Raw genomic sequence first — 27,301 nt, 5'->3', positions numbered from 1 at the left:
TAATGTGCATTTTATTTTCCCTTATTAGAACAACCGTTTTACTTTAGGACAAAAATTACTCTTTATCTTTTAATAAAACGTATCCATATTTCTTAGAGCTTTCCTATCAAAATATATCTTACCTTTATTATCATTAAAGGGCTATCAAACTATACAATGAGTATTTAAATCTAAAAATTATAGTAAAAGACACAAAAGCATGAATCCTTTCAGAATTCTTTCTTTTACTTCAAATATGCTTTTCCTATGTTCTTGCCACTTTCTTCTTTTTGGGTTTTGTTTTGTTTTGAGGTAGAATCTCACTATATAGTTCAGGCTGGTCTTGAACTCACTATGTAATCTGTCCAAGACTGGCCTTGAACTTGTGTGATCCTTCTGCCTCAGTCTCTTGAGCTCTGGGATTGAAGTTGTACCCCATAACACCTGGCCGCCTTACCGTTTTCTGAAGCAGGCCTGGAAGCAGGCCTTTTTTTGTGGTCATCTGTATGAGGATGCTCTTGCCAAGTATTATCCATGGAGAAAGGCAGGCTCCTAAAAACATTTTGGAGTTTCCTCATTCACTTGGGTCACTGGCTCTCGTGGCAGGCAACTTCTGACTCTTCCCCCAAACAGAAATGACTGTAGAAGGTAAATGTTTTGAATCAGCACAGGACATCAAGCCAGCCATTAAGAGACACAATTAAAAGACACAACTCTTCACACAATTAAAAGATTTTCAGAACTCTTCAGAAAGTGACAAGGATGGTGAGATAAGTGTAAGCTGAGATTGAAGTAAGGAGGATTAATGGCAGTATACCTTTTACTGTAGTAAACTTTAACAAAAAATTTAACATTCACCATATTTTTTAATCACATTTTATATTTGCATGTAGAGTTGCTTCCCTTGTTATTTCTAGTAATTTTTTAGTTGCATATATTAATTAGAATTCTTAACCCAAAGGAACCCTCGTTTGCAGTGAAAACTAAAAGTCAATCTATGGAGAGCCCTTCCTGGCCTTGTCTTAGTCCAGAAAATTTCTATTTGTAATTCCATGGAAAAGTTATTGCAATTTCAGTAAGTTAATTCCAATCTACCACTTCCAGTGCAACCCAAGATGAGAATAAAGACACTAAGATATATTTATAGTTAATGGGAAGCCAAGGGGTCCTAAGTCCAGTCAGACTCAAGGTTAGAGCAAAGGCCACAACTCAGGGTTTTCTAATTCTCCATGAGGGGAGTGGCTAGGGGACCAGTGACAGTGAGCGCAGAGCAAAAACACTGAGTGCCACGAGGTGGGCTAGTTAGGAGACCTGAGATGACTTCTGTGCTATCAGAGAGAAGAAATGTAGACAGAGTAATCTACATAGCACAATTGGGGCAGTATCTAATATTTGGGGGTTTGTGCTTCAGCTCTGATGTACAGTCTTTTTTGCCTCAGGAAGTCTGATAGCATGGAGCATAGCTGTTCATCCTGCCAGGCTCAACCTTGTTACTCTGGAGTCACAGGGCAGGGAAACAGTGACTGTGGACTGTCGCCTGGCTTCAAAGGTTGGGCTCCTCCTTCAGCCCAATTTACATTGCTTACAGCCAATTGCAGGGACAAAGAAATGGCCTAGCCAGCTCTGTACATAACAATACATGGAGATAGGACCAAGTTTATCCAAAATGGAGACAGTTGCTCTTTTTTCAAGGAGAATCATCCAGGTGGTTCCTCACATCAAGCAATTGTAAATTGTAATAGCTTGGACCCTAGAATAAAATCCAAGGAAGCAAGAAATTAAAATTTTGGGAGCAAAGGCTTTATTTTAGGCCAGGCCTCGCGACACAGTCTCCAGGAGCCAATATGGAGACTGCGCACCTTATAGCTAAAAGGGTTGGGTTTTAAAGCCGAAGACCACAGGAATGTTGTGAACTTTGACACAGTTTGATATCATCTGGGCTTCTTGGTATCTCCTGTAACTTCCTTGTAGTTAAACATTTCTTAAGGACACCACGTTTTTACAGATAGGCTGAAGGGGGTGGGGGTTTCTTTACAAGAAACTGGAACTTAAAAGCTTTTACAGGTAATGGAGACTCAGCCTAAAAAGAATGGGGAGGAGAGGGCGGTTTACAAGGAGCTGAAACTTAAGTCTTTACTGGAAATGGAATTTTAATCTCTATTGAAACAGCGCATACAGAACAGGAAGGAGGGGCATTGGTTAGAACTAGGTTACAACATAAATTACCTGTCACTTCAGCATTTTATAAATTGGTAAATGATAATTTGTACAAGAATATGCCTTTTCATACTAGAAATTTTCAAGAGTGGCATATGACATGTTTACTAATGCTCCCAAATATCTTTAGTCTCTGTAAGAAGAAAAGGAAACACAATTTTATCACTGTCTGCTTTTGGCATGTCCAATCTGCAGTCATGGGTTGGATATGAGCGACTTCCCTGGCTGCATAGAAAACGTTTAATATGGTTAATGTAACTTCCTTTCAAAAAGCATTTTTACTGTACCACAGACTTGTACAATCTCTGGGCAACAGTTTGTATATGCTGTTTACATTTTTAAAAAAAAATCTCCTTAGGGTAGGTCTGGTCCTGAGATTTCCCTCAGCTCAACTTTTTGTCCTTAATGAGAGTGTTAATATTTTGGTATAGAAAAGCCATCTTTCATGTAAGAATTTTATTTGACTTATAGATAATGTGCTTGCTTTTGAAAAAAGAGTTATTCTCAGATGGCTCATGAAAATGAGATGCTGAACAGCTATTTTTCTTGCTGATAGATTCTGTAATACAGAAAGCACATGAACATATTTACTAGTAAACGTAGGTAGGAAAAGTTGTGCTTTTGTATTATATTTAACGCTGACAACTCTGAAAGATGCATAAGTCAAACCAACAAACTTTAACTTTACTGAAGATCTTCTACCACATTATATATGACATTGAAAGACATTTTGTGTTGGTTTTTAATCTAAGAGTCTTCTGAATAGTTATATAAGCGCCCCTTTGTCTTTAAGCTAATTGTGCTCTTTTACAAATTAATCTTGTCAATACCACCTTGAGGTAGAAAAATGTTATGCCCATATTCATATAGGTAAGAAGCAGATTTTTGGACTTTTATTTTTAAATGAAAAATGTGAAATTTGAAAAGTTAGTGTAATTGAACATATTCATGGGATAATAATTTGACAAATGTATATAATGTGTAGTCATTAAAACACTGTTGTTCTTTACCATATCTTTCCTTAAACATTTCAAAAATGTTTGATTGGTATGTAATAATTGTATGTATTTTTGAGGTGTATAGTAGTATTTGAGTATATGCAGTATGTACTGATAAAATACTAATTAACACCTCTCTCTCATTTGTGTTTGAATATTTCAAAATCCTCTCTTCTAGTTATTTATAAAATATAAAAGAGGTTATTGTGAGCTGTAAACACCCTACTTTGCCACAGAATCCTGGAACTTACTGTTTCTGTTTTTGTCACATACTACCCCATCTCCCTTCAACTTCCTCCCCTGCCTCCAGCTTCTTCAGCAATCACTACTCTACATTCAGACTGACTTTTTTTTTTTTTTTTTTCTACATATGAGAGAGAACATGTATTTTTCTGCCTGTGTAGTCTTATACACCATTCCAAGTCATGTACCCAGTGACCCACCCCTTCCAACCAGGTCTTGCCTCCAAATGTGAGATTTTGGGGGCACTTTTTATATCTAAGCCATAACATTGCACCCCAAAATACTCATCTCCATCTCAAGTAAAAGACACTTAGTCCTTCTCTGGGTCACCAAAGTCTTAACAGTTCTAGCATTGCTAAAAATTACATGTCCAGAGTTTCTTTTGAGACTCAAGACAAATCCTTAGTTGTGAACCTGTGTATAAAAAAGGAAACTTGGGCTCAGTGGCATAAGCATCTGCCTTGTAAGCACATGGTCATGAGTTTGATCCCCAGTACCAAAAAAAAAAAAAAAAAAAAAGGAAAGTTAAATACTTATAACACACAATGGCCTGAAGTAAGCATTTTCATTCCAAAAGGAAGCAATGCAGGAGTAGAAAAGAGTCTGATCAAAACAAGACTAAAATTCAGCAAGGCAAATGTTAAATCTTGCAATTCTGTGTACCTACAAACTAAGCTTCAAAGGGCTTAGATTGCCCTGTCCCTATAGTTGCAGCCCATGTTCTTTGTCTCCTTGGGTAGCTTCACTTGTTGCCTGTGGTTTTCCCTAACAGACATTCCGTGTTCCTAGTATCTCCAATTTCTTTGGATCTCCACTATACCTTTAGGTTCACTATTATAGCCCTAACACTCTGTCTTCTGTGGGCAAATTGCCTGGCCTCCTGGAACCTTTTATGAAATTTGGGTGCAAGCCTCTATGGCACCATAACTCTTTTTTTTTTTTTTTTTTCTTGTACCAGGAATCAAACTTACAACCTTGCACTTGCCAAGCAAACACTTGAGCCGCTGAACTAAATCCCTGGGGCACCATAACTCTTGCATTCTTCATGCTTATACAAGAAGACCTAAATGGATAATGCCCAGGTATCCCATGTACTTGTGTGGTAGCTTACTGGTCCCCCTCTGCCCTTGTAATGGGTACTGAATGGCTGAACATGGTGAAATGAATCTCAAGGAACTAATTTCCTAGGAGGTCCTTCTTGAGTTAGATACTCCAGGGACTTTTTTCACAAATGAAAATTTTACAGTTTTACATCCTTGAGTCTGTGAAGGATAGGGTTTGGCCAATTCCTGAGATGCCTTTTCTATTGTCATTCAAAATACTCAGCTGCTTTTTAGTGCTAATCTTGACAGCAACCACTCTACTTTGCCCAATTTTGCAGAGGGTTTTTTTTTCTGATGAAACAACAAACTTAAAATAATTCAATTCTGCAGTTTACTCTGGATTTTCAATATAAATTTGGTTTTAAAACAGCCAGTGATATGCAAGCCACAGTCTGAACGTTGGGCTGCTTAAAATTTTATCTGTCAAATCAATTACTGCCCTTAAATAAATTTAGTTCACTGTCCTTAATTTCAGTCTCCTATAAAGTCTCAGGAAAATTTTTTTGCAAGAGAGTTTCAGACATGGCTTCTAATCCCAATGCCAATGGAGTTCTCAGTGGAAACCTCCTGAGCCTTTTATATTCTGTTCCTATCAGTATTCATTCTGATCTTCTCATTCTGATCAGAGTCACCTTTCAAGCACTGTTTATAACATTCTATGGCTTCTCTAGCTGGCATCTCCAAACCTTTCCAAACTCTCTCCCACAAACTAGTTCTAAAGGCTTTAAAGCCATATGGTCAGGTATGATCTCAGTGTCTGTACCATTCCTAGTACCAATTTTCTGTTTTAGTATGTTTTTCTATTGCTAGAACAAAATACTCATCATCTGCAATTTAATGCAAAAGAGATTTATTTTAGATCACAGTCTCAGTGGGTTCAGGCTATGGCTGGCTAGCTCCAAGGCAGAAATTACATAGCAGAATGGCATGGCAGAGAAAACTGCTCATGTCATGGCATTCAGGAAGCAAAGAGAGAAAGGAGGAAATGGGGATGTGAAATATGCTTGTTGTACCCCAAAAATGAGGCCCCGAGATGTTGTTCAAAAAACGGGGTAAGACATCTTTTAAAAGAAAAAGGAGCGCTTTATTTAAGCTGGCACCAGCGACACAGTGCAGTTGGAGTTTGCAAAGCTGTGTAACCAGGTGACAATTTAGTCAGGCTTATAAAGGGAGAAGTCACAAAATTAGGGGGTGGGAGGAGAATTAGGTTGAGGAAGACCTTTTTGCTTGAGGACAGCATTCTTACGGGAAGTTTCACTGCTGATGGTCAACGAGTTCCTCCTTTATGGGAACTTGACAACTTACCGTCCGGCTAATTCCAGGAGCAACTGTCCTTTACAATGGGGGGCAAAGGTTGAGACAGAGTATAGGCAACTTGCAGCCGACTGATTCTAGGAACACTTGTCCTTCACAAAGGGGGGCAAAGGTTGACACAGAATACAGGGTTATCAAGGTAACAACGCATACAGAACAGAATGGCAGCATTTTTGTTACTGTACAACAACACCCTTCCAATTCAGGCCCTTGTTATCCACGCCTTCTGACCAGGCTCCTTCTTTGAATGTGAGATGTTTGGAGCCTGTTTTAGATCTAAATTGCAGCATATGTTGACATAATTTCCTGTGAGTATATATCCAGAATTGGGATTATTGAAATTGTATATGTTATGGCTTAGATAAAAATGTCTTCCAACTTTTTGGAAAATGATTGGATCATAGTGGTGCTGTACTAATCAGTGGACATGTCCACTGATGAATTTAGTAGCTGAATATGCAATAAAGAAGAGGATCATTGCAAGTTCAAGACTAGCATGGGCTACAAAGTGAGCTCAAGGCCAGCCTGAACTGCATAGTGAGACCTTATCTCAAAAAGACAAAACACACACACACACACACACACACACACACACACACACACACAACAACAACAAGAAAAATAAAAACTCCACCAAAAAATAGGAACTGGTGCCTCACTGTCAGTATATTTTATAGTTAGGTATTATTGTGATACTATCAGTGTAACTTTCATATTTAAATTTTAACTATGTGCTAGTTACAGTAAAACAAAGCTTATTAGTTGATTAAAGTATATTTGGATCTGAATTGGTTTTTTAATTTTTTAAATTTATTTTTAAAGAGGGTAAAATTAAACAGAACAAAACAGATCATAAGATAGCAATGTAAGAGACACAAATTTCAAAGCAAGACAACCAGAGATCTTCACTGTCTATCATACTGTCTCTTGTTTTCTTCCAAATAGTTGTTAATATCTTCACATAGAATGAATTCATACAGAACAAAATAGTATAGAACTGATCAGAACAGGATAATGAAGACATTTTAGTCTTCAAGACCAGACAATAAGAAAGTCAACAGTGGCTGCCATAATGCCTCTCATTCTCTTCAAAATAGCTGTCCATAACTTCATGTATGTTGAAATTAAACAACACAAAGCAGACTAAAATCACTCTAAACAAAGAATAATAGTGTTGCTGGATTTCACATCATGATGCTACAGAATCAGCACTGGGTACCGTAGTGTCTCTTTTTCTTCAAAGTAGCTGTTCATTTCATCATGTATTATCGATTCTCATAAACTTTTTAGAAGTTGTATGCATGTATGAGTCTCTACATTTAAATCTATCCTTTCTCTATTAGCGGGAAAAACAAAACAACAAATTCCTAGAAAAACACCAAAAAAAGACATATAAACAACACTAGCAATATAGGCCTTCATGACAAGGTGGTGGTATGAGCATAGCTAGGGTTGTTACGTTATATTATGATCTTTAAGACTTCCTCAGAACGCTATACAATAATATGCACAATTGTTCCAATCCTATGACTGTTAGCTATTTTGTTCCAAGAACTTACAGAGTTTGTAGCGCAATAATCTTAGCTATCCTAACTGTGTTTACATAATTTTAAACATTTTTTCTTTTCCCTTCTTTTTCCTCATTTTCCCTGAGATATTATTTTTCCCCTTCAAGCAGATTCTTATCCTTTACTGTTAATATTGAGTTTTTTGTATCTTACATACTCTTAACATTTCTTACACTAGTGAGACTATATGATATTTACATGTGTGAGGCTGGTTTATTTCACTTATGAGTATGGTCTCAACTTGCATCCATTTATTTATAAATATCTCAATGTGATCATTCTTTATAGCAGAACAATACTCCATTGTATAAAAATACTACATCTTTTTTATCCATTCCTCAGTTGATGGGTATTTAGGTTGTTTCCAAGATCTGGCTATTACAAATTGTGCTGCTATAAACATGGGTGCACATTTATCACTGTGGTATGATGATTTCAGTTCTTTTGGGAATATGCCCAGAAGTGGGATAGCTGGGTCAAATGGGACTTCCAATCCCAGGTTTTTGAGGAATCTCCAGACTGACTTCCATTGTGGTTGCACCAGCCTACACTTGCACCAACAGTGCAGAAGAGTTCCTTTTTCCCCACAGCTTCTCCAGCATATGTTGTTGGTAGTTTTCTTGACCTTGGCCATTCTTTCTGGAGTGCAATGACATCCAGAGAGCTCCACCTAACTGAGCAGCAAGCTTTTATAGGCTTGTGTGCTACTGAAGCAAGGTGGAGTAATTATATGATTGGCTGCAGCTAAGCATCTAGGGCATGTAGGTATGGTGGCGTGAGACATTTGTTTTATGTGAGCATGATCAAATGAGTTGACTGCTTTTTAATGGCTGAAGCTTGACTATTAGATTGCCTGTAATTTGGGAATTGGTTATTAAAATAACTAAGTTTTGATCTGTTTAGGTACAAAATCAGATTGTACTTTCTTACATAGGAATTTAGAGTATGGAAATAATGTCTATCTAATACTCTTTAGTTTGTTTAGCAGAATGTAGAATGGTAGGATAATGATTTTCTCAAGTTAAACTTAACTGCTCATTGATGGTACTGTTGTACATAGTGATGACATTTATGCCACTTGTTATATTGATGAATCGTTTGAATTGTTCTCAGTGAATAATTGGTGGTGACCATTGGAGTAAAATCAGGCTACTAATTTGGCAATGGAGCATGAGTAGTTTCTCTTAACTTCTGACATATATAAACATTTCATTATATAAACAAAATTATATGGTATATTTAAACTATAGGAAAGATGTATAAATATATTTGGGCACATAGTTTAAAACAACACGTCATGACTGTTAGAAGTCTCATGGAAAAACAGCTGGAATTCTTTGATCTTATAACTCACTTAGTCAAAAATTACATTATTGCTGGGTGAAAAGCAAAGACAGTGTTTCCATAAAATTCCTTCTCTGTAAAGAACTGATTTTGTTAAGCAGTCTTTAGATTTATTACCATTTGAGAAATTTTCAGAAAGAAAACTTGTTCTGTCTTTTCAATAAAAGTTTAAGAAAATTGATGTGCTTTACTATACAGAGTATTAATTTTGGTAATACAGGTTTTACATTGTAGAGGAAGGATTGGACTTTATGAATATCTTCAGAACTTGTAGTTTGAATTTAAAAGAACTGATTACACTTATATTGATAATGTACATTTATTAACTTCACATTAGGATATCTGAAAGAGATTTGCCTATTTCTTTTGCCGATTGTTTTCATTTTGGCTAAAACTTAGCACTCCATTAGTATGGTTTTTGAAGGAATACTATATGAAAGTGAATGTTTGACTTTCAAAAATGTAAATAAGGAAACTTTTTTCCTTTTCTAAATACTGGTTGCTTATTTCTGATTAAAAGTTAAACTGATTTTAGGTAAAGTTTTGTAAAATACTATACAGTCTATGGCCATACCATCATCAACGCACCTGATCTTATCTGTAAAATACTATAAACAAGAGATTTTTAATGCCTATATTTGGGACTAGGGATTTAGCTCAGTGGCATAAGTATCTGCTTGGTAAGCACAAGATCATGAGTTCGATTCCCAGTATCCCTCAAAAAAGCCTATTTGTATCAATTTTTTGGTACCAGGAATTGAACTTACTTTCGTTGAGGTGGTTTTGACAACTTTCAATGGAAATTTTGATTTCCTGTTTATCTCTTTGAATCTGCTTCAGGTATTCTGTTTGTTTCTTATATTGTTCATCCAGGGGTTCTATGTTTTTGCATTGCTCCTCTAATTTTTTAACTGTGTTTAACATTTCTTTTGTTAAATGTTAAATGTTAATTTATCATTTCTTTTACCTGGGAGGTTATTTCTAATTTGAATTCCTTTAGAGCTTCCCAGAGTTGCTTTTTTATTTCAGTTTCTATTATTACAAGTATTTCAGGTGTATGGCTTATATTTTCTTCTATGTACATGCTCCTAGGCTTTCTTGGGATGGGCTGGAGGTTTGAGATTGCATTTTGGTCTTTTATCTTGTCATTTTCCAACATTTCCATGTTTGAAGTGATGTTCCAAAGTGCCCTCAGAGCTTGTTGGAAATCGCCTCCTACACCCTCAGCTCCTGGGGACTGAATGGAGGATGCTGAGCATGGTCCAGTGAGGCCGGTAGGACGTCCTGTGCCACCTCTGGTGTTCCAGGAAGCTGGGCAGGCTCCGAACCACTGTGGGTGGTGGTCCAAAGCTCCCCCCACCATGCACTGGAGTGCCCTCAGCTTCCCTGATTGAACGAAGGTTGCTGGGGATGGTCTACTCAGGCTGGAAAAACCTCCCAAACCTAGTCCAGTGTGTCTGGAAGCTGGCAGGCACTTAACCGCTGGGAGCAATGATCTTAAACTCTTCCTGAGCCCGCGCCGGTGTGCTGGAACTCACCTCATGTGGCCTCAGCTTCCCAGCTTGAAAGAAGGTCATTGGTAATGGTCCAGGTAGTTAACCAGGAATTGAACTCACAACTTAGCATTTGCCTGGCAGGCACTGTGCATGCAGCTGAGCTATATCTCCGGCTCTTTTTGTGTTGTTTTATTGGGATTAATTCAGCCTGAATTTTGATCTTACATTTGCAAGCTCATTCATTAAAATGATTGTTCTGTATATTTTTGTGAATTTGAAGAGGCTAATATGTAAATCGTAATCCTAAAATGGCAGCTTCCTTTGTGAAACAGAGTTCATCAAGTGAACTGGAAATATGGGTTCGGTCAACTGGCACATTTACTACACTTTATTCTTGTTCCTCACTCTGAGAAATGGTGTTTGAAGTGGGTCTCAAAGTCTTAGGCCAGGAAGTAAAGATATTCCAGATAGAAGGAATGTATGTGTACTGAGTAGAATATTTAGCAACGACTGGAAGTTTGTAATAAGGCTGGTAAAATAAGCCTAATGGTGAAGGATCTTGTAGAAGACTAGAAGTAATTGTCACCATTTTGCAATTTGAAGAATCACATGAATATCTGAAAGTTATTTATGAAGCATAGCTGGTGTTACATGTAAGAAATTTTGTGACTAAGCTATTTATAGTGTTATACCCTCTGCCACTGGAGTCTTTTTTAAAATTTGTATCAGTACACGTTTGCAGTACATAATGATTACATTCATCATGAGGAGTTGGTACAGGTTTGTAACACATCTTTAATTTGTTTTTTCATCCCAAATTGTTCCCTTCCCTTTCCCCTCCCTTCATCTCTGGTCCCTTCCCTTTTGCAGTCCCCTTGTGTCCTTGTTTCCTATTATCTAGTTTTTATTTTGTTGTGAAATTTATTTATGTTTTAGATTTCTCATATAAAAGAAACCATGTAATATTTAAGCTTGTGTGTCTTACTTATTTCACTCAATATTATGGACTGAAGTTGCATCTATTTTCCAACAGGTAACCCACATTTATTTATCTTCCTTTATGGCAGAGTAGTGCTCCATTGTATATAAAAACAGTACCTCATTTTCTCCATTGATCTGTTGATGGATATATGGTCCATTTCCAAGATTTGGCTGTTGTAACTCATTTTACTATAAACATGGGTATGCATGTTTCCCTGTAATGTGATATCTTTAACTCTTTCAGAAAGATATCACCTAAAAGGAGAATAGCTACATCAAATGGATTTTCATTTCTAGTTCTTTGAGGAATACTGATTCCACAGTGGTTACTCTGCAGCGTCACCAGCATTTATTTATTTGAGTTCTTGATGATGGCCATTCCTTCTGGAGTGAGATGGAATCTCAGTGTCATCCTAATTTGCATTTCTCTGATAGAGTCAGATATGTTGAACATTTTTTGCATATATTTATTGGCCATTTATATTTTTTCTACTGAGAGATATCTATTCATTTCAGTTCATTTTTTGATTGGGTCTTTTATTTGGGAGACATACTTTTTTGAGTTCCTTATATATTTTAGGTATTAGTCCTCTGAGGAGTAGTTGGCCACTTTTCCCCCCATTGTGTAGGTTGTCTCTTTACTCTGTTGATTATTTCCTTGGCTTTGTAGAAACTGTTTAATTTGACATGTTCCCACTTGTTGATCCTTAATGTTGTTTCTTACGTAGTTAGGGTTTTGGTCACAAAGTCCTTTTTGCATACCTATTTCTTCCAGTAGATTCTTTTCTTTTCTTTTTCAGACAGGGTCCTGCTATGTAGACCTTGAGCTCCAGGAGTATCAAAACCCTGTTGCAGAGTTCCAGACTCTGAAGGCTAAGACAAGAAATGTCTCTGGATAGCCTGTATTTATTTAGTTTTTCAAACAAGGAAGGGGTGAGAGTGGAAAACAGGAAACAGCAGGATCTTGGGAGTGGTTCAAGGACTTCTCCAAGCAGCAGATTATGTTGTTTAGGAGAACTATCTTATGTTAATTTAGGAGAAGTTTCTTGGGAGAAAGTCTCCTAAAGTTGACTTTCACTATAGGAGTGAAATGCCTGAAGCTGCAGTCTCTATCTTATTAATTGGGATTGGAGCCTGGTGTCCTCAGCTGTGACCTTATTTTTGTTGTCAGATCAGCCATGCCTGGGCCATGCCTTAGCCCTGCGTACGCATTGAATTTCCAGCTTCAATGACTCCCAGCAGTTCCATAAACTAGTGGGTTGTTTTGTTTTTTAGCTAGATAGTATGTATTTTCTGGGTAATTCAAAACATGATTATGATAATGCTACACTGTCTCACTTGGTTCATTAGAATATTTAATTATAGGGAGTAACTGTGTGATATGTTTTAATTTGTCTTTCAGAAACAAAAGTCAGACTAGTAGCATGTGACCTTCAGTTTCATTATGTCAATTTCATGTGTGATTTTTAAAAGATATTTGTTATCTCACTTGATCTTTTAAGATTGCTTTGGATAATGTCTGAGAATTAAGTGAGGAGTTTTTTTTGACATGCAGAATATAAATTAGTAGCTTGTTAGACAACATGCTTATTTTCTTGTTAACTCTTTAAAGATCTTCTAAACAGATTGCTACATCAAGGGATACTTTAAATGTACCATTTTTGTTACTGTATGTAATCTATTTTCTTTTTTAAATTTGGAACTATCCTGCATTATAGACAAGCAGATTTTTATGGTCATTTATCTGTTGTCTTACCCTTTTTTTTTTGAGTCTGTATTTGTAATCAGTGTTGGGAGTATTTACTTTTTGCCATTTTATAGTAGTAATATTCCTCAGTACTGTTGTGTTTCTTACCTTTTCCCTCTAAGTTCACAATATTTTCTCCTTGTCTTTAAATATCTGTGTGTTTAGAATCTATATATAGCTTTTTTGAACAAGTCTGCTTTCACTGCTCCTGCTGAATAAGTAGGCCCATTATTTTCCCCCTGATCAAAGGTAATTAATTAAGGGCTAGACACTTGGTATAGACTTCAACCGTATTCTATTTTGTAGAAATTTGGAACTGGGAATTGGGAACCTGAGTTACAAGATCTGGCTCTTTGATTTGTTAATGTTGTAAATGTAGAGACAAAAGTTAATGTGTTGGTATATTTTGAAAACATGTAAGCATATGAGCAAATAAAGTGAACAACTTTAAAGTCAAGCACAAATATAAAGCTTTTTGTAATTGTTTTAGCTCCTTACTGTCTTATTAATTGTAAGCCTTTCTTATTTTATAGGCTGTATAGTAGTGTACATCCGTCACAGTATGCTTTCTCTTACTTACCAACCCAGAGATAATCATCACTCCAAATTTAATGTGTTTTTAAAACTATTGAGTCAAGAACCTTATTAATTATAAATTAAACATTTCTGTATATTTGATGTTTCCATGCATTAAAGTATATGGCCCCCACCCCATTTTTTTTCTAACTTGCCCTTGATATTATTAAATGGATTTTAAAATTTATAATTTTCAAATGTCAAATAGTTTAACTTTATTTTTAGTAAGGATGTTGGTATTATTTTACTAAGCTCCCTTATTTCAACATTTTTAGTGAATCATTTTAGATTTTCTTGATGATTAATTTTATGTAAATAACACTCATTTTGTCTCTGTCTAATAGGGTCATTACTAAGTTTCATGTCTTACTAAATTGGCATACATCTATTTTCACATTTTTATGTTTTTTTCTCCCAAAAAGAAATCATGTAAATACTTTTTTTTAATTGTTGATATAATTTTATTTTTGTTCAGCCTTTGTAATTGACAAAAAGAATAAGCATTTAATGAGGGAAAACTGCAAAGTCAGAAAGAGTGGAGACTTTTGGGAGGCGAGTTGGAATCTGCTAAAGATGAAGTGTTCTGCTGACAGTCGTATTTTCTCATGTATGTTCTTTGAAAAATCTCTTCATTAAAATGTCTAGGGACTGGAACTTTTTGTTATAGTTTTATAGTTTTCTCTTTTGGTTCTTTTCAAATCTTTAATATTAATGAAAAGAGTTAATCTCTAAAATAGAATATAATATGCAGCATTTTTCAGATGCACCTAGGCAGAGCTTGTCTTTTTTATTCTAAAAAAGAGCATTTAGTGAGCTGAGAGGTCCCTGAAAGAAACTTTGGGAAGGACTGTTTTCTATATTACAGTCCATTGTGTGACACCAGGGATGAGTAAAACAGCTGACACCTGAGCCAGATTGAGGCTGAGAGCAAGAGGTTATTGTACTCCTCACTGCTTCTCTCTTACAGAAGGCACCCTTAGTGAAATAGGCGATGTTACCTTTATTTACTGTTGACCCTTGAGTATACATATTTTAAAAATTCAGTGAGAAGTACTCATAAAACACTTGTGCTTCATACCAAAATATGATTGTCTTGAGTAAAAGTACATGTGCAAATATTTGAGTTGCAAGTTAAATGCATCATTTTTTTTACAACATTTTTACCTGAAAATAATTGTTATTTAGAGTTGAATATTTACAGGTATTTTTTCTAGATTTAATGGAGCCTGTCAGTTCAAGTAAAATAACTGACTGTATTTATTGCCAAAGACAAAATTTTCATTTTTACCCACATATTACCCACAAAATTTTCCTTTTTGAGAAATTTTTCATTTTAAAAAATTTATATTAATGTAATCTAACCTTAAATAGTAAATATTTATAAAAACCTAAAAATTAGTTGATAATTTCTTGCTGATAGCTATTCTTTCTAGAGGGAGGTGAAGCTCTGGTGACAAAGAAACCCTTTTCAGCTGTTGATGGGAGTATGGGCTGGTACAACCGCTGTGGAAATCAGTTTTTTGAGATTCCTCAAAAAATTAGGATTAGAGGTCCCCTTCAATCTAGCTATTCCCCTTTTGGGTATTTTCCCAAAAGAATTGAAAATATCATACCACAGCAATATATGTGCACCCATATTTATAGCAGCACAATTTGTAATAGCTAAATCTTGGGAACAACCTAAATGTCCATCAGCTGAAGAATGGATAAAACAAGGTGTGGTATTTTTATAAAATGCGATACTATTCAGCTATCAAGAAAGACAAGAGACTTTTATAGGTAAATGGATGCAACCTGAGACCATACTCAAAAGTGAAATAAATCAGGCTCACATGTGTAAACATTGTATTATCTCCCTAGTGTAAAACACTGAAAGAGTAAATAAGACCTAAAATATACAATATATATTGTAATGCCAAAAGGGAGGAAACCTCTCAAAAGGAAAGAACAACTGGGATGGGGGAAAGGAGAAAAAAAAGGGGAAATTAATAACATTAACATCTGTTAATTCATCAAAAAGAACAATTTGTGCTTTCATTGTTTCATCATTTTTTCATGCCTGTCTTATAATCTGAGCAACTACTTAAGACAACAATATGCAATACAGTAACCATTGTTAATCTTCTGCTATGTTTTTTTGAAATTCTCTATCATGATTTTTATTCTTTTGTTTTATTTCTTAAAAAAACGGAAACCCTAAAAATTAGACAGTTGATGTAGTATCTTCAGGTTGAATATTAGCCCCCTGGTCTTGCTCCTCTGCCTTGGGAGTGGTTTCTGGCAGATGTTTAGACAACATTTACTCATCATTAAGATGGTCATTAATGAGCACTGCTTTGTTCCAACCACTGTGCTTGATGAAGGGGATACAATAATGGAAAAGATCAGTGATCCCTACTTTTCGTGGGAGGAGGGACAAAATAATACCAGGTAGGAATTAAGTACAGAGCAGGAAATGTAGAGCACTGAAAACAGGGCTAAATACATGAGTTAGAAAAACCTCCAGAAAAGAGACATTTAAGCTGAGACCTGAGAGATGATGAGAAGGTAGCCTCTAGAAGTGCATTCCAGGCTAGGGAAAGGTACTCGGAAAGACATAGACCAAGAGACTCAAAAACTCTACAGTATTTTACACTTGAATACTTACCTTATGGTAGTTTATACTCTGAATACTTAAAGTACATTGTTGTTACTATATTTCTCTAAACTTTGAAGTGAATTTCATGAAAATGAATGTACTTATTTATTTGCACTGATTTCTCATTCTAACATTATATCATATTTGATTTGTATATATATCTAATGTCAAGGCCATACAAAATTCATAGTTAACAAGTGTAAACGATACATGTAAACCAGATCTTTCCCAATAGTTCCTCAGTATTCTTTAGCCAAGAACTTTCCATGTCTTTACTTTTGTACTGTTTTGTGTTGACTTTTTGTTTTTATTTGGTAGCTGTACTGTATCAATTAAAATCTTTTTTTTTTTTTTTTTTTTGTTGCTTAACACTGAATCCTATTTTGGTTTACTATGTTGGATAGAGGAAGCTGGGGAACTTGATTCCAGCCTCATGACCATCTGAAAAATATATTTACTGATGACACTAGAGTTACTTTTTACCCTTGTTTATGAATCAATGTGATTTAAGTGCTAAGGGGTTAAAAAGTAATATTAAGTTATTATTTGGTGATATAGCATAAGACGGATAATTTATTACTAGTGATATAAAAACTATAAAACCTGGTCAAACAGAACCAAGAAGTCAAACTTGTCATTGCTGAAGTAAATTCTTTTTTCTATGAAATGGAATATTCTGTATTAATGACTTGGGCAGATGAACTTCAAGTCCCCACGGTGTTTTTTAATTTAGTGGTTGGAATTTGGATAACTGTCAGGTTGTTGTGGAGGAAAGTATTTCTGGTCCATAAGGAAGCCTGGCATTTTTATCAGTTCTCTAAGGAAAGGTTGACTAAATTCTGCAGACTTAAATTAGTTCCTTCATTGTTGCTGAATAGAATCTTACAATAATAAATTTGGGGAGAAAGATTTTTTTACCTTGTCCATCTCATAGCTGCTCTTTTCTTTGTGTTTTTACACTGAAGAAGTACAAATAGTTTGTCAAAACTAAAAAAAAATTTTCTGTCATTTAAGCTTTCCATAAAATTGTGAGAATGACCGTCTATCTCTGTCTCTTACCAGCTGTCTCTGTCTCTCTTAAAAAAAAATATGTATATATATATATATATATATATATATATATATATAAAACTTTGTTTTCTTTAAGGAAATCGGTACTATGGTTATATAATTCAAAAGAAAATGAGTACTAAGGACAGCTTAAAATTACAGTATCCAATGGTGAAGTTTTAACTTGGAAGGCACATAAGGGAAGAAAAGATCCCAACATGTCTAAAAAATGGAATATAGTTTTGATTGGTATGCAGAAGCTTCTAAAAGACTAAATGAAAAAAAAAAAAACTATCTCTCTAGAAGACTTTTCACAGCAGAAAAATGAGCAATGCTCAGTGTTTTGGCATAGTAATTTAAAACACCTCAGAAGCTGGGTAAGTCAACTTGTTTCACCCAGCAGGGTGAAATAAAACTCAGATCCAAATTCTGTATACTGCAATAAACTAGTAAGCTCTTATCACTCTACCTAATGCATGGTTAAAATTATAATATGACTGTTACCGTGGAGATATCACAGTAGTACCTAACTGCAAAATATACTGCACTGCAAAGCAATAGTAATAAATATAGAAGCACACAGACCAGTGGAATAAAATAGGCTTTTTCAGACTAACTCCACTTCTATCGAAAAATTAAAGTAGCATTTTTATGACTTAATCTGAAATCTTACATTCTCTCAAGAAAACTGTTTGTAAAATATGAAAATAAATGTCAGATTTTTAATGGGACACCTATTATATAGACATTTTCTTGAATAGATTTGATAATCTTGAAAATGCTATCTTCATAAAATATTTTCAACTATTTGATTTCATTATTAATGGAGGCCTTTCAAAAAATGCTTTTCTAGATATTCTTTTTTAAAGGAACTGCTTTTCCTTTTATTAACATAGTTTGACAATTTGGATTGTTTTTGTGTGCAATTATTATAATTATTGTTTAAAAACTAATATATATTTTTATGGAAAATAAATAATATTTCAAAACAATAGGACAGTAACAATAGTTACTACATTGAGTGTTGTTATCTTTAAAGTAGTTACTCAAAAAACAAAATATGAGCATAAAAAATTCTCCAAATGATTTTAGCAAAAAACTTCTTTTTCAGTGAACTAAAAATAAGTTAGTACACTTGTCTTGTATTTTGCTTTTTTTCCTTTTCCATTCCTTCCTTTTCCTTTCCTCCATTCTAGCTCATTTTTCCTTTTGAACACTTTCTTCCATTTCATATGGATTGTACATTTTGAACCTTACTTACTTTTTCCGTTTCTCATACCAGAGAGACAGTACTATGTTCACACGTTGAGTCTGATTTATTTCACTTCTGAGTATAGTTTCCAGTTGCATCTGCTTGTTAAGTTTCAAGTCCTTTTTATGGCTAAGTGATATTCCATTGTATAAAAATATCACATCTTTTTTCTCCATTCTTCGATTGATGGACATTTGTGTTGTTTTCAAGATTTAGCTATTACAAATTGTGCTGCTATAAACATGGGTGCACATACATTGTTGTGGTATGATGTTTTTAATTCTTCCAGGAAGATACTCAAAAGGGAAATAGCTGGGTTGAATGGGATCTCTAATCCTAGTTTTTTAAAGGAAACTCCACACTGATTTCCACAGTGTTATACCAGGCTACATTCCTACCAACAGTGGAGAAGGATACGTTTTCCCAACAGCCCCTCCAGTATTTGTTATTGGTTGATTTTTTTTGATGACAGCCATTCTTTCTATAGAGTGAGATTGAATCTTAGTGTTGTTTTAATTTGTATCTCTCGAATGAACCTTTTTTTCATATATTTATTTGCTGTTTATATTTATTTATCTGAGAAGTATGTATTCATCTCAGATGCTCATTTTTGATTTTGAATTTGGGGACCTGATTTTTTTCAGTTTTATATATATATATATATATATATATATATATATATATAGTAATTTTTAACAAAATGTTTCTAAACATACTTTTGGCAAATTGGACTTTTGTTTTAAAAACAAAAGCACATACTATATTTAAAAATTGTGAGAATTTGAGTTTTGATAATACGTATTAGTTACAATAGGCAGATTGATTTGACTCCTGCTAATAAAACAAATCCAAAAAACTAGAGCTTCAACTAAGTTTCTCCTATAGTTCATTCTTGGTTTCCTTCCCTTCTATTTAATTATTGAAATATTATTTCAGTAGTTATTTATTTTTTGAAAAATCAGCATAGCACCGAGGAGAGATGTTAAGAACAAAATGTAGAAAGACTAACTCCCAAAATTTCTACCCTCTATTTTCACATATGTATTATATTACATGTCGATGACATTGTGTTTACATAATATTCTGTAAGTTGATTTTCAGATTTTTCTTGGGGAATCTTAGTTGTTACTACATTCTAGATTTTATTATTTTAACTTTTTAATTCTTTTTACTATTTCATGGTATAAATGTGCCATAGTTAATCAATTCTTATACCTCTCTCTCTCTGTATAAAAATGAGTGCTTCTTTCAGATGTGAATGTCTCCAGAATAGCAAAAGTAATTCTGGGCAATAAGAGCAGAGCAGGTGGCATAACAATACCTGCTTCAAGCTATACTGTGAAGCAGGAGTGATAAAAATGGCGTGGTACTGGAACAAACACAGATCTACGGATCAATGGAAAAGAATTGAGGACACAGAGATCTTACCAGATGTTATCTAGTCCTGTGAGTGTCATGGTTATGTGCAGGAGCAAGCAGAGCATCTGCATACCTTCTGGCCTACAGAGCAGAAATACAATGGTCTAGGACCCTGAGTTCCCATTATTACAAATTCTGACAATGCTCAACATCTCTGGCCATTCAATAAATGGAAATTAAAACCACCTTAAGAAATCTGACAATAAGAAATGCCAGCTGTCTTGAAAAAGGAACCCCCTTTCATTGTTTGTGGGAGTGTCAACTATTACAACTATTATGGAAAGCAATACAGGGGGCTGGGGATTTAGCTCAGCGGCATAAGCGCCTGCCTCGCAAGCAGGCAGTCATGAGTTCGATCCCTGGTACCAATAAAAAAAGGAAAATGACAAAAAAAAAAAAAAAAAAAAAAAAAAAGAAAGCAATATGAAGATTTCTAAAAGAACTGAAATTAGAAATTCCATAAAACCCAGTTATCCCTGTACCTTCCCCAAAGAGCTAAAGACATCATACCACAGTGATGCATATATACCAATGTTTGTAGGAGTCCAACTCATATTAGCTTTATCCTGGAAACAGTTTGTACACCTATCAGGAGATGATTCAATAAAATATGGTATCTACATAAAATGGAATACTACTTGGCTATAATGTGACAAATTTGAAGTAATATTTTGGAAAATTGATGCACCTGCAAAATATATAACACAATGAAATAAATCAGACATACAAGCTTAAATATACCGTATGGTATCTCTCATCTGTGTAAGCTATAGTACAAAGAAAATAATACAACACTGATAGAAAGGGACAAGGGTATGGATCTCCAGCAAATAGGGTAAGGAGCAAGGAGGAGAGGAAGGGGGAATAAGGATAAAGATATATAATACACATGAACCCAACAACCCAAATTAATATAAACACTGTATGCTGTCACATAAGCCAAGAGAAACAGTATCAACAGGTATGAAAGAGAATAGGGGAACTTCTGGGGCAGGAGAGGAGGAGGGAAAGGAAAACACAAACAAGCTCTACGATGTACATCAACCACTCCCAAGATGCTTGTAAACGGCCTAAGTTGCAGAGATGTACTAATAAAACTGGAAAAACAGGAGATACGAGTGGGTTTAGTAGCTTTTTTGCCAGGATATTCATTTTACTCGTATTTACCAGTCTTAACTCTGAATCTCATGAATTTTCTTTTTGCTGTTGTTTCTTTCACCGTTTTTTTTTACTTTTATTAGTACATGTTAGCAGTACATAATGGTTGCATTCACTGTAGGAGATCATTACATGTGCATAACATTTCAACCCTGCCACCCATATTTCCCTTTTTTTCCAGCATCAGATTCATCTATTTATCTTTTAAAAACCATATAAAGTTAATTATATGTACAGAGTGAAAACCAGACTAACAAGACAAAGAACACCATAAAACATGTAAAACAATTATATTAAGTCAAGGTACACTTGTAGATACACTGCGTGCACTGGGTTCCATTACTTTTACTTTGTGTCTTTTTCCCACTATCTGTCTTGTATTTCATATTATATATCCATCTGTATATATAATTTTTCGTATCAGAGAAATCATGAGATATTTAATATTATGATCTGAAGATACCTCTATTTTCCTACCAATAACTCAAGTTTATCCTGTGTTATGGCAAATTAGTACTCTATTGTGCATAAATACCACATCTTTAATCCATTCATCTGCTGATGGCCATACAAGTTGTTTCCAGGATTTAGCAGTTATGCACTGTGCTGCTATAAACATAGGCATGCATATATCATGTGGAATGATGTCTTTAACTCTTTCGGGAAGATCCCTAGAGGGGGAATAGCTGGGTCAAATGGAATTTGTACTTTTACTTTTTGAGGAATCTCCATCCTGAGTTCCGTAGTTGTGTCAGTTCACAATCTCACCAACAAAAGAAGGGGTTCTTTACCCCCAACAGCCTTGTCAGCATTTCTTGATTTCTTGATGGTACCATTCTTTCTAGATTGGTAGATTTTCTATGACTTGGTTGGTTTCTGTGTCTCTGTAATCATCCTACATTCGAAGTCTCTCTTGTTGGTAATTCTGTTCCTTATTGGCATCTTAAAAAATGATGGTCCAGATTAATTTTTGGAAACCTTTCAATCTTAATTTTTTGTGTAACAGTTGTATAAGGAATTTTATGCCTCTATGATTATATCCTGCGGGGAAGATAGCACCAACCAAATGATTTGTATGATGAATGCAAGTGCTAATTTAATGATGTGCAACATGAATTAAATGAATTCCTCAGCTTTGTATTAAAGTGACAATTCTGAAATCTTGTTTTTTTGCTGAGGAAATTCCTATAAAATCTACGTAAGAATAATGTTGTATCCTATTTAGAGTTTTAAAAATTGTATGGTAAAAACTTAAAGGAAAGATATGATATATACCAATTCCCCATGATGAATATGTTCATTATATATCACAAATATGTACTAATAAAAAATTTTAAATAAAACTGATACTTTAAGTATAACATGTTAGAAACAAAAATTGCTGAGTTTGGAGGACCTTCCTTACTGATTTCTTTATTAAAGAACTTTGGGGTGCTCTCTAATGAACACTTAGAGAGGTAGGAGAAATAGTGAAATAGTTATTGGCATCACGAGGGAATGAAGATCAAACAAGATTGATTAACAGCAAAGTTAGCTGTTAAGAGGCAAAGCTATAAGGGAGCTACACTGGACAAAGTTTTGCGTAATCATTTATGCATCTAACATACGTTGATCACCTCCCTGTTTCATTTCCCTCCCTCTTCCTCTTCAATAGCCTCCTTACTTTCATGTCTTTTCCTTTTAAAACATTTTTCTTCTGAAGTCTTCATGAGAGAGAAAACATGGTATTTGACTTTCTCAGTATGGCTTCATGTAGCATGATGATCTCCAGTTCCATCCATTTTACTGCAGTTGGTATAATTTTGTTCTTTATGGTTGAATAATACTGCATTGTGTATATGGACCAAATTCTGTAGCTAAGCTATTGTCAGTTGCACTGAAGTAAATATGGCTTTACAACTGTCTATAGATATTAGACATTCTTTCAAGGATATACTGAGGAGTGATTTAGATGGATGAAATGGTAGCATTAGTTTTAGGAGGACCTTCCTTACTGATTTCCATAATAGCAATATTTATTTACATTCCTTCCAACAGTATAGAAGCCCCAATTGCCCACCTACAGCTTTTGTACCTCACCAACATTTGTTGGTTTTTGTATTCCTAATGATAATTGCTCTGACTGGATGATATAGAATCTCATTGTAGTTTTCCTTTGCATTTCCCTGATGGCAAAGTTGTTAAACACTTCTGCTTACACTGTTTGGCCATTCAAGAAATGTCTTCCAATTCGTTTGCTCACTTTTAAATTTTTGTATGGTTTTCTTTTTCTTTTCTTTATTTATTGTTTATATGTTCTTTATATTAATCCTTTGATAGAAGCAGAGCTACTGAAGATTTTTCTCCCATTCTCTGGGCTGTCTCTTCACTTTGTTAATACTTTTATTTGTTGTGCAGATACTTTTTAATTTGATGTAATTCTATTTGTTGATTCTTGATATTATTTCCTGTGCTATTGGAGTCCTATTCAGGAAGTATTTGCCTGACTTTGAAGGACTTTATCTTTTTCCCTATGTGTTCTTCTAGAAGTTTCAGAAATTCAGTTCTTTCACACAGATCTTTGATCCATTTTGAATAAACTTTTGTATAGCATGAGCGATAGGGATTTATTTCCTGTCTTCTACATGTGGATATTAGTTTTTAACCAGCATAATTTGCTAAAGATACATTGTTTTTGGGTCCCACTATCAAGAACTAGGTGGCTGTAATTGTAGGGGTTTATTTCTTTTCTTTTCCTTTCTTTTTTTTGTACCATGTATCAAACTCATGGCTTCACATTTTGTCAGGCAGGTGCTTATTCTGCCGAACTAAATCCCCAGCCCATGTGGGTTTATTTCTTTGTCTCTGTTTTATTCTGTTGGTCCACATGTTTATTTTTTATTTTAGTACCATGTTATTTTTGTCTCCATAACTTTGTAGTACATTTTGAAGTCGGGTATTTTGATGTCTTCAGCAGAGCTATTTAGGATTGCTTGGCTCCTATGGGTCTTCTGTACATTAGGACTTTTTTTGTACTTGGATGAAGAATGTCATTGGTATTTTATGGGCATTGCATTGAATCTGTATATTGCTTTTGGTGTTATGGCCATTTAAACAGTATTCTGCTAATCCATGGACAGGGGTGATCTTTTCATCTTCTAGTGTCTTTTTCCTTTTCCTTCTTCTGTTTTCTGTAATGCTCATTATAGAGGTCTTTCCTGTGCTTGGTCATCATTCTCACTCTTTTGAATATGAAAGCCCAATTTTCTATTGTTTCTTGAAGAGCTTTTTCTTTGTCTCAGTGAATGGACATGACAGTCCTGTTGTAAACCAGTTAGCCATGCCTTTTAAAGTTTTATTTCTGGGCTCAATTTAATTGATGTTATCTGTCCATTCTAACACCAGAACTATACGCTTTTGATTACTATAGTTTTGTAGTAAGTTTTTAAATTTGGATGTCTAAACCCTCCGTTTGGTTTTTCTTCAACATTGTTTTGGCTGCTTTGGGTCCTTTTACAGTTATGTTAATTTGAGAACAAGCTTTCTATTTCCGTAAGTGAATAGCTTTTTTAAGCCTGGTTTTTAGGTTTTTTTTGTTTTTGTTTTTGTTTTTTTTTTTTTAGGTTCATTCTTGTTTGTATGTAGACGTTTTGCTCATTTGCTGTTACTTCTTTATAATTTATTCTTTGGATAAACTTGAAGGTTAATTTGTCCTTTCTCCTCTTGAAGTATAATTACATTGTTTCCAGTATCTTGTTTTAATAAACACTTTTGTGCATACTTATTGTTCTCATGCTTGGAAGCTTTTATTGTGCAATTCTTAAGGGTGATTTTGCCTGCCAGGCAGTACTGCCAATGTTCGGAGACATTCTAAATTGTCAAAATTAGAGGAGGTGGATGATGACAGTATCATCTTGTGGTTACAGCTCAGAAACTCTTTAAAACATCCTACAGTTCAAGAAAAAACTCTTACCCATCATAGACCAGCGAATTTTCCAATTGTCCAAAATTCTCAGTATGCTGTGAAATATAGACTTAGAAGTGGAATTTGTAAATGTTATGGTGTGTATAATATTTATTATTTTTTGAAATGAATTTCTGTAAAGCATAAGGAAAATACCTCCATTACATGTAGGAGTTTGGGACTGAAATTGAAGCTGCTTTGGTGGTCCTGGTAATACAGTGATCATAAATAGTTTAGATACGTCAAACCACGCTTGAGCAGCAGCAGCATTGTTCAGTACACATGACTGCTTTACTTGCCTAGCGTATGCATATCATCTTTAGGACCTGAAATACATTGTAGTTTCTACTTGTTTAAAAGATTAATTTTAGATTGAGGTCTGTACTGCATAGAATGATAATTTGAATATTAACCTAAACATGCTGACTGAATAAGGGTAGAATTAAACATGAAAAATATAGATGTTTTTCCTGGAAAAGATGGCTGTTAAATATTGAGGGTTTAAAAAGATTTCAAGGGGCTGGGGATTTAGCTCAGCGGCATAAGCACCTGCCTTGCAAGCAGGCGGTCGTGGGTTCGATCACTGGTACTGATAAAAAGGAAAAAGACAAAAAAAAATTAAAAAATAAAGATTTCAAAAGTTTCCTTCTCTGGAATTAAGTTTTAATTGAAGGTAAGGGAATAGACTTAATGAATTTTGAGACTTGTGGTCCTCTTTGAAAATCTGATGAAAGCCGTGGCACCAGAAGTATGTAAATACTTTTGCATGTGGCTTTTGGCTGTTTGTGCATGATTTTTTGGTTAAGAACTTGGTTAATATATTAAATTAAAACTCTTAAAGTGCCAAAAATAGGTATTGTTGAACCTCACTAAATAGTAAATATATGACACTATTGTTTGTATCTTCTTAACCAAATGGAGAAAATATAATGATGTTAAAAAATAGGTGACTCAGTTAAAATTCATGTCCTTCTTAATTAATTAACATAGATCTTAATTTTTGTATCTTTCATTTTTCTTTCTCTTTTTACTAGGTTTATGCAGCAACATTAAGTCAACAAGTTAATGAAAACAGACAAAATTCAACTGGAAAGGTGTGTTTCGGCACCTCCCTCTCAGAAGAAAAACTTAATGACTTTCGTGATGAACAAATTGGACAGTTACAGGAGCTGATGCAAGAAGCTACTAAACCCAACAAGCAATTTAGTATCGCTGAATCTACAAAACCAAAACTTTAGGAAATAAAATGATAAAAAACATGTAAATTTATATAAAATTTAGAACCTTTGACTGCCATTGACTGTTAAAATTTTTTATTGTGACTTTAAGAATGCCCAAACTTTATTGTTCTAGATTAGTGAAGTATTTTACTTTTGGGTGATAAGAATAAAATATATGTGTCAGGTAGACAGTTGGAAAACTTAATGGCATTTTTGGAATAATAATATTTGCTGAATGCAATTAGTTTTCAGATTAAATAAGAAAGACTGTAAAGTAGACAATCCTGAGAATGATTTTTATATATTAGTTTATTTTAAATTCCATTCTTACTTAAGCATTTGCTTCAGTGCTAATTAGTTAAGTTTATCATGGTAACAGTAGATGTGTACTCCCACAAGTTTATTAAATAGATTGTGATTCTGAAAGTTTTATCATTTTACTTAAATTATATGTGATTATTATTCTGAATTGTTTCTTCTCTGAATCATTGTTGAGTTACAGTGAAAGTATAACACTAAGATTGAGTGCTATACTATCATTTGTATTACACATTATACAAAGTATAATCTTTATGCAGTGTTTATAAAAATGAGCCTTTAAATTATTTGTAATTAATTTGAGAAATTGACTTTTTACCTAATAGTTGGAGAGATTAAAGACACATAGCTTTTATGTACACTTGACCTGGTTTATGAATTTAAAATCAAATGCATATTTTAAAACCTGCAAATGTTGGATATCATTCTAGGAATGGGATGATATATATAACAGCGATCAAAGACAAGATGTCTATCTGCATGGAACTCGTGTTGTAAAGAAGGAAATATAACACATGAATATTATACATGGAGTCATGGAGAAAAATAAAGCAGTGATAGGTTTATAGTTCCCACATTATGAATTGAGGTGCCCTGGGGTACCATAGAACTTATAAGTATATTGCAGGATGTTTTAAATTTTTGAAGAAATCACAGCTACATTTGTTAGACACCGTACAAATAATGCAAAGTATTTCACACTTTGACCTTTAGATTGCTGCTTTATATCCATGAAA

General features: G+C 34.4%; 1 protein-coding gene across 1 annotated transcript in view; it reads left to right on the top strand.

The window, feature by feature from the left end:
• Positions 1-26,923, top strand: part of Sdhaf3 (succinate dehydrogenase complex assembly factor 3) — an 81,338-nt gene extending 54,415 nt beyond the window's left edge. The window contains exon 2 of the mRNA XM_003475115.5: positions 26,061-26,923. Within this exon, the coding sequence (XP_003475163.1) occupies positions 26,061-26,264 (204 nt within the window). The 3' untranslated portion in view covers positions 26,265-26,923. The remainder of the gene's footprint in view (positions 1-26,060) is intronic.
• Positions 26,924-27,301: the final 378 nt, after the last annotated feature.

The sequence above is a fragment of the Cavia porcellus genome, unplaced genomic scaffold (assembly GCF_034190915.1).
Source record: "Cavia porcellus strain 051 isolate PalLab524CR breed Dunkin Hartley unplaced genomic scaffold, mCavPor4.1 scaffold_2, whole genome shotgun sequence".
Taxonomy (NCBI): domain Eukaryota; kingdom Metazoa; phylum Chordata; class Mammalia; order Rodentia; family Caviidae; genus Cavia; species Cavia porcellus.
Note: the sequence above shows the minus strand (reverse complement) of the source record. Positions and strands in the feature narration are given on the sequence as shown.